Source organism: Aquarana catesbeiana, linkage group LG07, assembly GCF_042186555.1.
Source record: "Aquarana catesbeiana isolate 2022-GZ linkage group LG07, ASM4218655v1, whole genome shotgun sequence".
NCBI lineage: Eukaryota > Metazoa > Chordata > Amphibia > Anura > Ranidae > Aquarana > Aquarana catesbeiana.
The window spans coordinates 97627061-97640749 of NC_133330.1; the positions used below are offsets into that span (position 1 = coordinate 97627061).

A 13689-nucleotide genomic window follows, 5' to 3' on the forward strand; every position below is an offset into this window, starting at 1 on the left:
AAAGCTGCTCAACAACAGCTTATCACCACGGCATTTAAGCAGCCCCTTGTTGCACAATCAGACCAGGCTAAAGCCATCACAAAAGCTATCGGTGTGCTTATAGGTGCAGACATGAGGCCATATTCGGTTGTGCAAAACGAGGGCTTTAAACACATGCTGAAAGTGCTTGAGCCACGTTACAACATCCTGTCACGCATCCACTTCAGCGAAAAGATTGTGCCAGATATTTATGAGCAGGAGAAGAAAAAAGTTGTGGATGAACTATCCCGAGCATCCTCTGTTGTGCTCACGACAGACGGGTGGACGTCCAGGGGAACGGAGAGCTGTGACGATAACCGCTCACTTCATCACAGCAGACTGGGAGATGAGAAGTCCGGTGCTGCAGACACACCCCCTCTACGAGAGTCACACAAGTACTCATCTTGCGCAGGTACTGACAGAAGCAGTGGAGGAATGGAAGATGAAGAGGCCCAGTACTAATATCCCAGTCACAACTGATAATGCCAAAAATCAAATAAATGTAGTGAATGAGGCAGGACTGGGCCCACAGATAGGGTGCTTTACACATGTAGTGAATTTGGCATCACAGAAGGGAATCTCAGTCAATAGGATGGACCGCCTCCTTGGGAGGATCAGGAAGGTGGTTTCCTACTTCCACCGAAGCACAACAGCTGCTCATGTGCTTAAGACAAAGCAAGAAATGCTAAAGCTGCCTATTCATAAGCTCATACATGATGTCCCAACAAGGTGGAACTCCACTTATGATATGCTGGAGCGTTATCTGGAGCAGCAGGCAGCTATATACTCTGCATTGACTGATAAGACCCTGAAGAAAATTGTCAGACATCATTACCCTGTCTGATGAAGATGTGAGAGTGGCAGAGGAGGTCCTCCAGGTGCTTAAACCCCTCAAAACTGTTACATCTCTGCTGAGCACTGAAAGTTTACGATCTGTGTCAATGATCCTGCCGCTGAAAACAAGGATTCTACAATCCATGGCTCCAAGTGACGAAGACAGCACCATCACTCGAGATGTCGACTGCCATTAGAGAGGACCTGCAGCACAGATACACTTCACCCCCTAATCTACAGGACTACCTTCACAGATCTACTGCCCTGGATCCGAGGTTCAAGTCCCTGTCTCACATGAAACCTGCCTTACGCCAGAGGACATACAGTGACCTCACCAGTGAGATTGTGAGCAGTCTGGGCACTGAAGACTGATGAGGTAAACAAAAAGATTATTTAAAAATGATAAATTTTAATCTAAATACATTTTTTTATTTTCGTAATAATGGTGTGACAGACCTAGCCGGGAGAGAGACTTTTGGAGGGGACAGTATGCTAGCCTCTTGCCGATCGATCGGGGGCCCTTGCATTTGGGGGAACGGTGCTCTTTGTGAGCTGTATGCCTGGGGACCCTTGAGGTGGTATTACTGTGGATTCGGGTCCTGGTCCCCCAGACTCTGGGGACCCTGGATTTGCCATATTGGAATAGTGGCTGATTCATAATGCTGGGACAGATACTGTTAGGAGATGCTGATGTAAATTCCAACACCTGTCTGTCTATTGTCTGCTAAAATGTGTATTGTAAATAAGTCTACTATGGGATCTAAGAGTCATTAGATCCCCATTGTTATTTGTGTTAATTAACTCTGCTATTGTGTGAAGAAGAGTCTATGTTGATTGTGATAATGTTGATTGGATTTTCTGAACTACAAGACGGCCAGTCTGACCTAACGGTCATGTCTGAGTCATCTAGGCTGTCTAAAGGGATTAGTTAATTAGCTCATGTTAATTAGGTTACAGCCGTATTGTTAGAGTAATATGAGCAGGAGGTCTGCACTTCCACTTTGAGTGTATAAAAGCCTGTATTTTGCAATAAAAGAGAATTCCTGGTTGAACTTACATACAGCCTGCCTGGTGTTTGTTCTGAGCTATCACAACTGGACTAGAACGGCACCGAGCTGTAGTTCTAGTCCCGGAGCATCGAATGACTGAACAATCAGATGTTGTGACATTGCAATCTGATTCAATAGCTGCAGAGGAGTGTCGGGAGAGTGAAACCGAGCGAGCAAGGGGCTCGTTACAAATGGCTTTTATGAAACGTTATTTTTTCATGTTTCATAGACATGAAAAATGTGGTAATAATATTTCCACATTTTTCATGTCTATGAAACATGAAAATAAATAATAGGTTTAATCAACAATTTTTTGTCTGCAGGGTCAAGCTGCAGAGCCAACAGGAGCAAACTTGGACTCCTCTTCTCCTCCACAAAAGAAGTCGGCAATGGCAGAGCTTTGGAGAGACCTTTGCCAGCAAAGACTCTTGCTGACATCAAAAAGGAGGTGGCATCCTACCTGGCAGCAAGCGGCATTACAGTGGATGGTGATCCGCTGACATGGTGGAAAAGCAATGAATGTAAATACCCTCATATTGCCACGATGGCAAGATGCTATCTCGCTGTGCCAGGCTCTTCAGTTCCTTCCGAGAGTGTTCTCAACAGCAGGGGACATAGTGACTGCAACGAGGTCCACACTCGCCCCAGACAATGTAGACATTCTTGTTTTTTTAAAAGAATTTGAAAATATAAGCTCTGAAATCTTTGCTTTCTTTCTTTTATTCTTCTTTGATGTGGACATACTAGGCTTTCACAACCCATTTTTAAAGGAAGGAGATATGCCTTATGTTGCACTTTAAGTTGTTTTTGGCTCATTGCCCATCGGTCCATGTTTAAAAAGGAAGGAGATGTGCCGTTTTTATGTTGCACTTGAAATTGTTTTTCATTATGTTAAAAAGAAGATATTATGCCTTGTGCACGTTAACTTAATTTTATATATTTTCAAGTAATTTAAAAGTGTTAATAAACAAAAACTTATGTTTGACTTGTCTTTTTTTTTTTTGTTGTTGATCCGAAAATGATCCGAACCGTGACTCCTGATCCAAGGAACGATCCGAACCGTGAGTTTTTTGATCCGTTGCACCCCTATCCAGCACAGTGTATTCTTGGAGGTTAGATCCCCCTCCCTGGATTTCAACCAGATTGCTCGTCAATTAATGAGTGCTGACGTTCTCGCCACTGATCTAAGGGTATCTGATGCCGCATCAGCCAGAAATGCGACAGACTTCGCAATAAGGGGGGGACGGACTACCTCCAGCACTCATGTGGAAGAAGTCAGGAAATAAGCCCATCCAGCCTTTGAATCCACACATCCAGATTCCTAGCAACACAAGTGGACGCTAGGGCTGGACCAAGAAAAAAAGGCTGAGGTATCCCAGGCTTTAAGTAGCAGAACGTCAGCCTTCCTGTCCATTTGATTCTTAAGCACTTCAGAACCCTCAAATGAGCGATCTGACTTTTTAGACACTTGTGACATAGGAGCATCTAATCTTGGACATTTGAAAAACACCTTCAAAACTGGACTGAAAAAGAAACCTTCCTGTAGACAGGTTCTTTCCACTCAGAAAGGATCATGTCAGAGAATGATGTACTGAAAAAGAGGAAACCACCTCTTTCATAGAGGCCAACAATTCCTTTAAAGAGGCAAAAGAATCAGAACCTGCCACAAAAAAATAAATAAAAAAACCCAAAACACAACACCACACAAACACTTTCACTTAAAAAGTTTTTACAGCTATCAGAAAGCCTAGACCTACAGTTTCCACACTTTTTTTTAGGTTTGTCAGCCTAGGGAACAAGCAGAGAGGAAAAAAGCATTTAAAAAAAAAAAAAAAAAAAAAAAAAAAAAACCACCCCACACACACCACACATTTCACTGAATGTGCCAAATATCCCCTGCTCTGTCAGCTCTCGTATTGTAATCAGGAGACACACATACCGTGGGAGCAGCATTGGAATTGGATGCTGGATCAGTCTGAGAAGGGTGATCCACCTCCCAGGATGTCCTCAGCGTCCATGAGGAAAAACTCCTAGCAGACAGGGAAGGATGCTGTAACAAAAGGAGCACCGATCCCACGTGCCACGCTGCTAAGGCCAAGTGCTTGCCTGTGTGTACCAGCAGAGCTCCCTGTGCCTCTAGCTGTTCCCCAAGACAGCCCGTTCTTGCATGGCTAGCTCAGAATAAAAAAATTTTTTTAAAATTCCAGCATCCGGAAATGTGTCCCGCCACTTTCGGTTTCATCTTGCCACGTCACCAGAAGTGCGTCATCCGACGCCATTTTGGTGCACTCGGCAAGGTGAACGGACATCAGGACGCTAACTCCCGCCCATCCTCTTCACCCAAGTCCACCCTAGGCAGGACGTACTGCAGACTTGAGGGTGCTGGGGGAGTGGGAGTCGCAGGTTTAAGAGATAGATACATACATACATACAACCACACCAAAAACTACTGAGTGTCAGAGGCAAGGGAGGGGACTTTTTAAATTGCGTCTGATTTGTGTTTCCTGTAGAAGGCGGAGCAAATCTCCTCAAGTAGCTGTCCCAGAAGATGAAGGGGGAAAAGAAAAGTGAATCCCCTCCACTGTCACCTCCTGATAGCACAGGAACAGGGAAAAACCAGTGGGAGTAATGTCAGGCAACATCCCAACTTCACCTTTGCCATCAAGCTTCAACCTGAATGATTTCCAATCTGACAAAACTCACCTTGAAGACCTGGCTGACTACAAGGCCCTAAGCCCTATGTGAATGCATGTTCTGCAGAGCAGACACCACAAAAACCCCTAAGGCATCAAAAAAAAAAAAAAAAAAAAAGGCCCAGGCCTGGTGTGTGGTCACAGAATGGAAGGAAGCCCAGGTTAGCCAGGGCTGCACAATTTTCCATCCAGCATTCTCAATCTTTCAATTGAAGGATGTTTGGCGGGAGGGGGGGGGGGGGAACCAACAGCAAAGTGAATTTCGGTTAAATCATCAAAAACCGGCCAAAAATCGTACAGTGTATGGCCAGCTCAAGACGAGGACTACAGTAAAGTAACGCCAATAACTCTTAGAAAAAAAAAAAAATGAGTATAAAAATATCTCATAGGGGTAAAATACTACCTCAACCCACTCCTTAGAGTTGGAGACATACTGCCCAGGATAATTTCTGCAGTGTAAGCAGAAAACCCAATCTCTGCAATCAGCCTATGCAGCTGCTATAATTTTTGCTGAGCAGTTTGATATATCGTTTCAGCATATCATACTGTTTAACTTTATTGGCGGTCTACAAAGTTACACTCCAGTCAAGTCTCTGCAATGCTATGTGGTGACCTGCAGTGCCATCCAATGTGTTGCAGGGAAAAAAAAAAAAAAAACCCACCACAGTGGTTTAGATTTTTAAGGGTTAAAATAGGCGGATTCGTTTTCAGAGGGACTACTGCATGTCTTAATGAGCCCCACAGAAAGTAAAAACCAGCTTGCAAGAAAGTAAGACTGGTCTGGAAGTACTGCAAGTCAAACACCTGTTAAAAAAAAAAAAAAAAAAAAAAAAAAAAATCACCTGCATAGAAGTAAATGGGAAATATTTAAGGGAATTACAGTAGTTGGGTTGAATAAAAGAAATTATTGGAGAAAAAATACCAAGTAAATTTTTATGCTTAAAGTGGTAAAGGAAATAAAAACAGGATAAGGCTGAAGAGAAAACCCCCATCTTTTCTGCCAATAAATGATACCATTATCTCCATCCTCCAGCATAAACCCTGTACACAACACCCACAAACAGGTGGGCGCAGCCATCTCAAAATGAACCGTCCTGGATGGAGGTTCACTTGGGATTTTATTTAATCTTCTATTATTGTTTATTCTAGTGTTCCACAACCATTTTTCAGTCACAGCACCTCTTGAGTTTACAAAATCTTGGGAAACACTGGTCTAAAATGGGGTCCCCGTCACAACAGAGTTCACCAAAGCCCCTCATCAAATCCCTCCCCTTTTCACATCAGATTCCTCATCCCCCTTATATATTTTTCCCAGCACCCTGGTTGAGAAATGCTGGTGTATGACAATAACACCGGTCACCAGAATATGTAGAGTGGGAGATGCTACCCACCAGGGACAGAGACAGCAATAAATATTGACATGGTTCCAATTCTTCCCTGCTCCATAAAACAAAAACAAACCTGTACACTTTACATTTTTTTCCTTGACTTGCACTCCTTATATAAAAGGAAACAAAGCAACTAACCCACACAGAGTTCATGACAATACATGAAAAGCTTTAGAACAATTTTTTATCCAAACAGCTAAGGAACTAAAAGTTAAAGCATGCCCGGTCACAGTATTGGTTGGTAAAGCTTGCTTAGACAAGTAGTTCCCGAGCAGCTGAAAGGCTTCAGAATGACCAACCCCGAGTTGTACTATCCCTGTCAGGATAAATATACACAATAAAAAGTTTCTTTAGAGATGTCACAAAGTGGAATGTGGACTCCACTCCACCCACAATTATCATTTTATTGCAAACACATTTCATCAGCCATGCTTATCCAGTTTTGTTTGGACTGCCCACTGTCTATTGCTGTAGATTACATCAAGAAAACAAAACTTCAAATACAAGAATATGTTGCTAGGTAGCCAAAAATCAATACGCATTGTCAACAATCTGGTGCAGCCATTCAGTGACAGCTGCCAAACCTATAGGGCCAACAATCCATTCATACACGGAAAAGCTGATCTCCAACATCAAAAAACAACAGCAAGTGGCCTCATGGTGATGGTCAGTTCATTCATGTGTAGCATTATGCAAGCTGGGAAGAATCAATTCAAAAAGTAACACTGTGCTATAGGCATTTTATGAAGTCATCAGCTTTGCAAAGCTCACAGAGTGCAAGCGCAATGAGGAATTATGAGACATGGCAAACGTTTTACAACTCGTTAGATGACATTCTAAAAAGGCAAATGTAAAAATGGCATCTCTGGAATCAGAAACACTTTGTAATTAACATTAATCCAGCAATTATCATACATCTGGCATGACCAGATCTTCGGACGCACAGCTCATCTCTGACATGGAATTACTTTACATGTATGCAAAGATATGTCTGAGAGCTCACATGAGCACTGACTGGGGTTATTGTGTGGTTTTAATTAACTCATTTGTAACCCATTGTTCAACTCTTTCATGGCCAGACCAAGTTAATGTGTTTCTCATTATTCAATTTGTCATCGGGCATAACTAGGAGCACACAGTTGTACATTCCTAGTTCTCCGCTAAATGTTTACTGAAAGTTTATTCAAAGCTTCACTTCTCATGTGCTGGTGGCTGCTGTGTTGGATTAAAAGACCAGGTCCTCTGCCACCGTGATCTTCCAGCACTGTGGGGGTTAATGTGAGCTGCTGCACCTAAGGGACAAAAAGTGCCAACTATGCCTGCCCCAGTCTCCATTCAGAGAAGCTGTACTATTAGTTCCCACAATGAAAAGAGTTCTATGAATGGATAACAAGACTGCCACTTCCAATCATGGAATGTTTTTCATTGTGGGAACAATGAAGACACCCCACAACACACCCCTACCTCTTTCAGTTTGTGCCTTTTTTTTTTTGCGCTGTTGGCCTCACCCCACTCCCAGCCTGCATTCAAGGTAGGACAAAGATGATGTTTTGCTTTCCACCTGCACCTTCCTTGGATACTGATGTTACAAATCCCAGGAGGAACACTTTTCAGGCTGGGTTCACAGCATCCAATTTGCATGACAGGCTCTCAACGGAGCCAGTTCACACATCTCTGGGGCAGCCGCGGAGCGCACATCAGAAGGGTCCTGTGCACCTATGGCTCAATTTTAGGTCCAAAATGAGACAAAAATTCGGACCTGAAACAGTGACACACCAGACCCCCTGCTGTGCCCCGCAGTGTGAACACAGCCTCATTCTCCATTCATGTAAAAAGATGCAGGGCCGTATCTCACATGTGCGGACAGATATGGCGCCACATCCATCTACATATTTTTCTACAAATGGAGGAAATGAATGCCTCGTCATATGAGAGGTCTGTACCCCAGAAGGCGTCACTTTGACAGTTATTTCCAAAATTAGTGTTGCGCTAGCACATAAAGAAGTATCCTTAAGTGAAAGTCAAAAAGATTCCAATTTAAATAGTCTACTGTGAATATAAAATCTTCAAACCAAAAAGGGTACCAGACACCTATAATAAAACATGTTACCAAATATTTAGACCCCAAAACTCAAGAGGTCTAATAGCGCTTTAGGATGACAAATACCACCCAGATCGATGGATGGCTCCAGCTCTCACAGATGGATATGCCACAAGCCTATCACACTTCCAAGGGATATGCCCCACAGCCACTGGATCATCTCACATGATATTAAACACAAAAGCAAGGAAACCCCATAGTGAAGTACAGTTAAAAGAGATTTATTAAAAGAACTTGATGGGTACGCAGAAGCAATGCAAATGTTAAGAGCATAACACACACCTGCCGGCTTCTCGGATGGTCTCTGCCTTTTCGGCAATTATAGAATATCATGTAAACAGGCACGGCGGTAGATCTGCCTGCGATATGTGCGATATCTGGTGCTGCGTCACTGGGGAGCCTGCTGCAAGAACCAGAAGAGACCACCAGCTCCCCATTAGATTAAAAAAAAAAAAAAAAAAAAAAAAAAAAAAAAGACAGCGGCATGTGATTGGATCTGGAGTATGAAAGCGTAATTGGATTGAGATCTAAAGAACTTGGAGGCCAGGTCAATACCTCAAACTCGTTGTATTCCTCAAACCAGGCCACCTTCCTCCATTGCACCATGGTCCAGTTCTGATGTTCATATATCCATTGTAAGTTCTTTTGGCTGTGGAAACGATGCATCCCCATACTAATTGAACTGCGAAGCACTGTGTTCTGATGCCTTTCTATGGGAACCAGGTATTAACTTTTTCAGCAATTTGAGATAAAGCAGCTCTTCTATTGGATCCGACTACACAGGCCAGCCTTCACTCCCAACATACATCATTAAGCCATGGCCATCCATGACCCTGTTTCACCAGTTTTCATTTGTTGAAATTAGGGCTGCAACTAACAATTATTTTCATAATCGATTAGTTGGCAGATTATTGTTTTGATGAATCAGTTAATAACCTTAAAAAAAAAAAAAAAAAAAAAAAAAAAAAAGGGTGTGGTGTACAATTTAGTTAATATGTAAAGTTTTAAAAAGAAGGCAATTTATTCTAAACTATCTCTATGCAGTGGTAAATATAAATAACCAACTATATGGTTAGGGAGCAAAATATCTAATCTACTCTGAGAATAAAAGACAGAAGAGATATACTATTAAAATCTGGTAAATATCATCAGACTCAGATCAAATAAAAAAAAATAAAAAAAAAAAAGTAAATTTTAAGAACATTCGTTCTATTTTCTAATCGTTAGTGGGGTCAAATCAACGTTCACTTTCAACCACGGTGATGGGAAAATTTGGAAGTAGAAAACTTGTTGGTCAAAGGAATTTTCAGTGTATGTGGTTTTCTTTCAGAAATTACAATTATTTTAAAAAACAGAATGTTAAAAACAAGTGAAAATTTCAAACATTCTTTAATTCAGCGAATGTACAAAGATTTTTCGTCTGAATATTCTCGTCTGAAAATTGATCCATGTGGCCAGCATAAGGCTCGGTACACGCCTATGCAGTTTGCTTTTGATCTGTTTCTGCAGTACTTTTTGCTGTGCGTTTAGATTTTTGCGCATGTGATTTTGCTGCGATTTGCGTTTTTTGCATTTTTTTTGGCCAATTTGTTGTTGGGCAGATTAAAAAACACAAATTGCTGCAAAAATGCATTACATGCTTTTCTGCAGCTTCTCCATTGAAGTATATTGAACCAAAAAAGCACCGTTTTGCGTTAAAAAAAAAAAGTCCCTGATCCTTTCCAAATATGCAGCGGCTGAAAAAAGCATAGATGTGAACCTATCCCATAGGAAACCATGTAAATGAACTGTAGTGCGTTTCTGCAAAAAGCACCCAAAAAAAAAAAAAAAAAAAAAAAAAAAACACACATAGATGTGAACCATGTCTAAGATGTTTAGTAACATAATGGGGTTAAACTAAAATTAGCCCTTTATAGTACAAAAAAAAAAGCAGCAGATAATCACTACTGTAAGGGGTTCATCTCTTTACTGTAGAACTGTGAAAGTAATATTTACAGTAGGGATTTGCTCTTTTTGTACTATAAAGGGCTCATTTTATTTTTAACCCTATTATGTTACTGGACGATTAAAAGATGAAAATAGTAGTCGATTAATTTCATAATTGATTCGTTGTTTCAGCCTTTTTCAACTAGGGAGTCTTCAGGTTTTTTTATGGGTGCCTTGGCAAAATGCCTAAAAACTGGTCAAAAAAAAATTGTGTACAAGACAGCAGAAAGATGAAGCCTGCTTTTTATTTATACCAAGCCACGGGTTTTCATTGTGCACCATTAGAACTTTCGACCCGCTGGTTTCCTAACAACCAATGATGTAATTTGTTGATAAGGAGGACGTTGTGTGCCTCTACAGCAGTGGTTCTCAACCTGGGGGTCGGGACCCCCTTGGGAGTCAAATGATGATTTGCCAGGGGTCACTGAATCCTGGGCTGTTCTGAAGCCCGCATCGCTCTCCCAGCCTTTTTGCGGCCGCCCAGCAGGGCTGTCCCTGGAGCCTGTGGCTGCCCACTCAGCCTCTTTGCAGCCACCCATTCAGTTTACGCATGGCTGGGAGGCAGAGACTAGAGGTCAGGTGAGGAATGTGAAGTGGAAGGAGCTGGAGTAGACCCCATCTCCTGATTTCGGCATAGGTGTCACTGCTACGAGACACCAAGGAGCTGGAGACACAGTGAGTAACACTACCTGTGATTATAGTTGCCATTAAAAGTCCCCACTACAGTTCTCAGATCAGCAGATGACCTTGATCAAGTGCACCCAAGTTGGCTAATCAGAACTCCCACTAGCACTGCCACTTATCCCAATTACCTGCCAACACTGCCACTGATCCCATTGCCCCCACCAAGGAGTAAGTGAAGGAATAAAAACAGAGAATAAATGGAAGGGAAAGGAGGGGGGGGACAGAGAAAGAACAAGAGAAAGAACAAGAGAAAGAACAAGAGAAAGAACAAGAGAAAGAACAAGAGAAAGAACAAGAGAAAGAACAAGAGAAAGAACAAGAGAAAGAACAAGAGAAAGAACAAGAGAAAGAACAAGAGAAAGAACAAGAGAAAGAACAAGAGAAAGAACAAGAGAAAGAACAAGAGAAAGAACGCTAGATAGAGGGATGAGGAAAAAAAAAAAAATAGGATAGAGAGAGATAAAAAGGAAAGAAAGGAGAAGAGAAAGAGTGGTACATCCTAAAATGTACCATAAGGGGTTTTAATACTGTACGAGTGGAAGGGACTCGGAATGCTAAATGTTAGTGGGTTAGGGGTGCAAATAACTTGCCTTGGGTGCTGACAACCCACGCTATGAAAATAATTTTACTGTTAGGGGTCCCCACAACTTGGGAAACTTTATCAGGGGGTCACTGCAATAGAAAGGTTGAGAACCACTGATCTACAGCATCCTTGTTTGTCCCACTCCATCAGCACTGATGTCACATTAGCGGAGCGAGGGAGAGGAGAAACATTGGAATACTAGTCTTTACCAGTGTGTAAAGGTGTGATTGCTTTAGAAGAATAAATCACCTCTAAGGCCTCATTCACACGAGGCGGATCCGCTGCCACAGAGTCCGCCGGCTCAGCAGGAGATCTCTCAGTTGATCTCCGCTGATCCGGCAGATGACAGGTCCCTCTCTGCTCACTAAGCGGGGAGGGGCTTGTCGAGCGCCGCTGGTTACTATGGAGAGATCAGACGAAAATCGTCAGATATCACCCGATCCGATAGGGACGGATGTGAGCATAGGGCCAGCTGTCTGATTTTGTCAGATCGGATGTCAGTGGACAAGTCTCCGCTGACATCCGTCGCTCCATAGCCTTACATGGAGCGCCCGTTGAGGTCCGCCGACAAAACCGACAGGCGGACCTGAACGGTCAGTTCGTGTGAAAGGAGCCTAAATGTCGGGGTCTCCTACGTGTGAATGTTGCTACAATTTTGCAAAAATATTCATTTAGTTTTATACATTTTAGAATGGAGTGCCTTGAGACTGGCCATAACTTTAAAGGATGCCTTGAGTGAAAAAAGGTTGAGAAAGACTGGTCTAGCCATTACAATCTGGCCCTTGTCAGAGGCGCTCAAGTCCTTAAGCTTGCCCATATTTTCTGGCTTCAACACCAACTTCAGGGACAACATGTTCACTTGATTCCCAATATATTCCACTCACTTCCACGAGATAATCATATAAACATTGATCAGAACATTAAAAGGGCAGGGGGGAGGGGCATTGTTAAAGGGGAACTCCACCCAATGACAGGTATCATTTTCATGGCACCAATGCAGCCAGGAAGGGGTTAGGAGGCTGAGCAGAGCTCTATGGCCGGGAACACACACAAGCCAGAGGTGTCCACTCAGCCCAGGCCTCCCCGCCCTCTCCGAGTGACACGTCCACTTGTCCCTTCACCGGGGGGCCCAGCTGTCACCGTTTCCTCCTTCCCTGTACTTACTTTACTGGTGAGGTCCACCTCCGCCTCGCCGTTCCTCAGCGGCTCTCCGTCCACACTGCAGTCCGAGTCCTCGTCGTCAGGCTCCGGGGAAAACATTGACGCTGGCACCGGGGACTCGCACAGGTTCACCTCCGGCTGCGACGCTGAAGAAGCCGCCATCTTGGAAATACTGACTACCGTCCCGCAGTCTATTACCATAGTCTAGAAGACGGTCCGCCCCTTCAGCCCCATTCCCTGTTCTGATTGGTGGTTGTTGTATGAGCTCAGCATCAGCGAGCTCCTGGTGACACGCCCACCTCAGCGGTAGCTGCTGAATATTATGTAGAGTCCTCCCTGTGACAGGGACAGTAAATAAGGATTCACGCGGCTCATGAATAATATACACGGAGTCAGCTGGGCGAAAGCGGGTAACTGGAGCCATGAGGGTGGGGGGGGGGGCAACCCAGTCTGCTCAGCTACATTATTCATTAAAGTAGAACTATAGGTAAAACTTTTTTTTTCCATTTTGGATGGAGCATAGGAGGGTTATACACCCTGTCAGGTTTTATTTTCTGCCATCTGTGTCCCATTGTGGAGATTTCCCTTCACTTCCTGTCTCAAAGCCAAACAGGAAGTGAGAGGAAATCCCTGCAAATTAAAGGAATTCCTTGGCCCCCCCCCCCCCCCCCGGGTCACCAGAAATAGTGTCCCCATTGGAAGATTTCCCCTCTATTAGGGTACTTTCACACTGGGGCGGGGGTGCATTGGCGGTAAAGCACATCTAGATTTAGTAGCGATTTACCGTCCTTTTAGTGACGCGCTTTGGCGGCTGGCGGGGCGCTTTTAACTCCCGCTAGCAGCCAAAGGGTTAAAAGTGCCACTTACAGCCACTTTGGCAGAGCTGCCCATTCATTCCAATGGGCAGCGTGTTTTGGGAGCAGCCCCAAAGATGCTGTTTGCAGGACTTTTTTTCCCGTCCTGCAAGTGCACCGCCCCAGTGTGAAAGTACTCAGGCTTTCACACTGGGGAGGCTTGAGAGGCACTTTGCAAACGCTATTTTTAGCGCTAAAATGCCGAAAAAGCGCCTCGGTGTGAAAGTAGCTTTACTTTTCTGGGGACAACCCAAAATTTGGGATTTTCTTTTACTTTCACTTTTAATGATAATGGCAAACAGGACAGATAGAGAAGGTGAATCTCCCTAATGAGGGCA

At 43.5% G+C, this 13689-nt stretch overlaps 1 protein-coding gene across 1 annotated transcript in view; it reads right to left on the reverse strand.

The window, feature by feature from the left end:
- GTPBP1 (GTP binding protein 1) overlaps positions 1–12721 on the reverse strand; it is a 126295-nt gene extending 113574 nt beyond the window's left edge. The window contains exon 1 of the mRNA XM_073592522.1: positions 12501–12721. Within this exon, the coding sequence (XP_073448623.1) occupies positions 12501–12698 (198 nt within the window). The 5' untranslated portion in view covers positions 12699–12721. The remainder of the gene's footprint in view (positions 1–12500) is intronic.
- Positions 12722–13689: the final 968 nt, after the last annotated feature.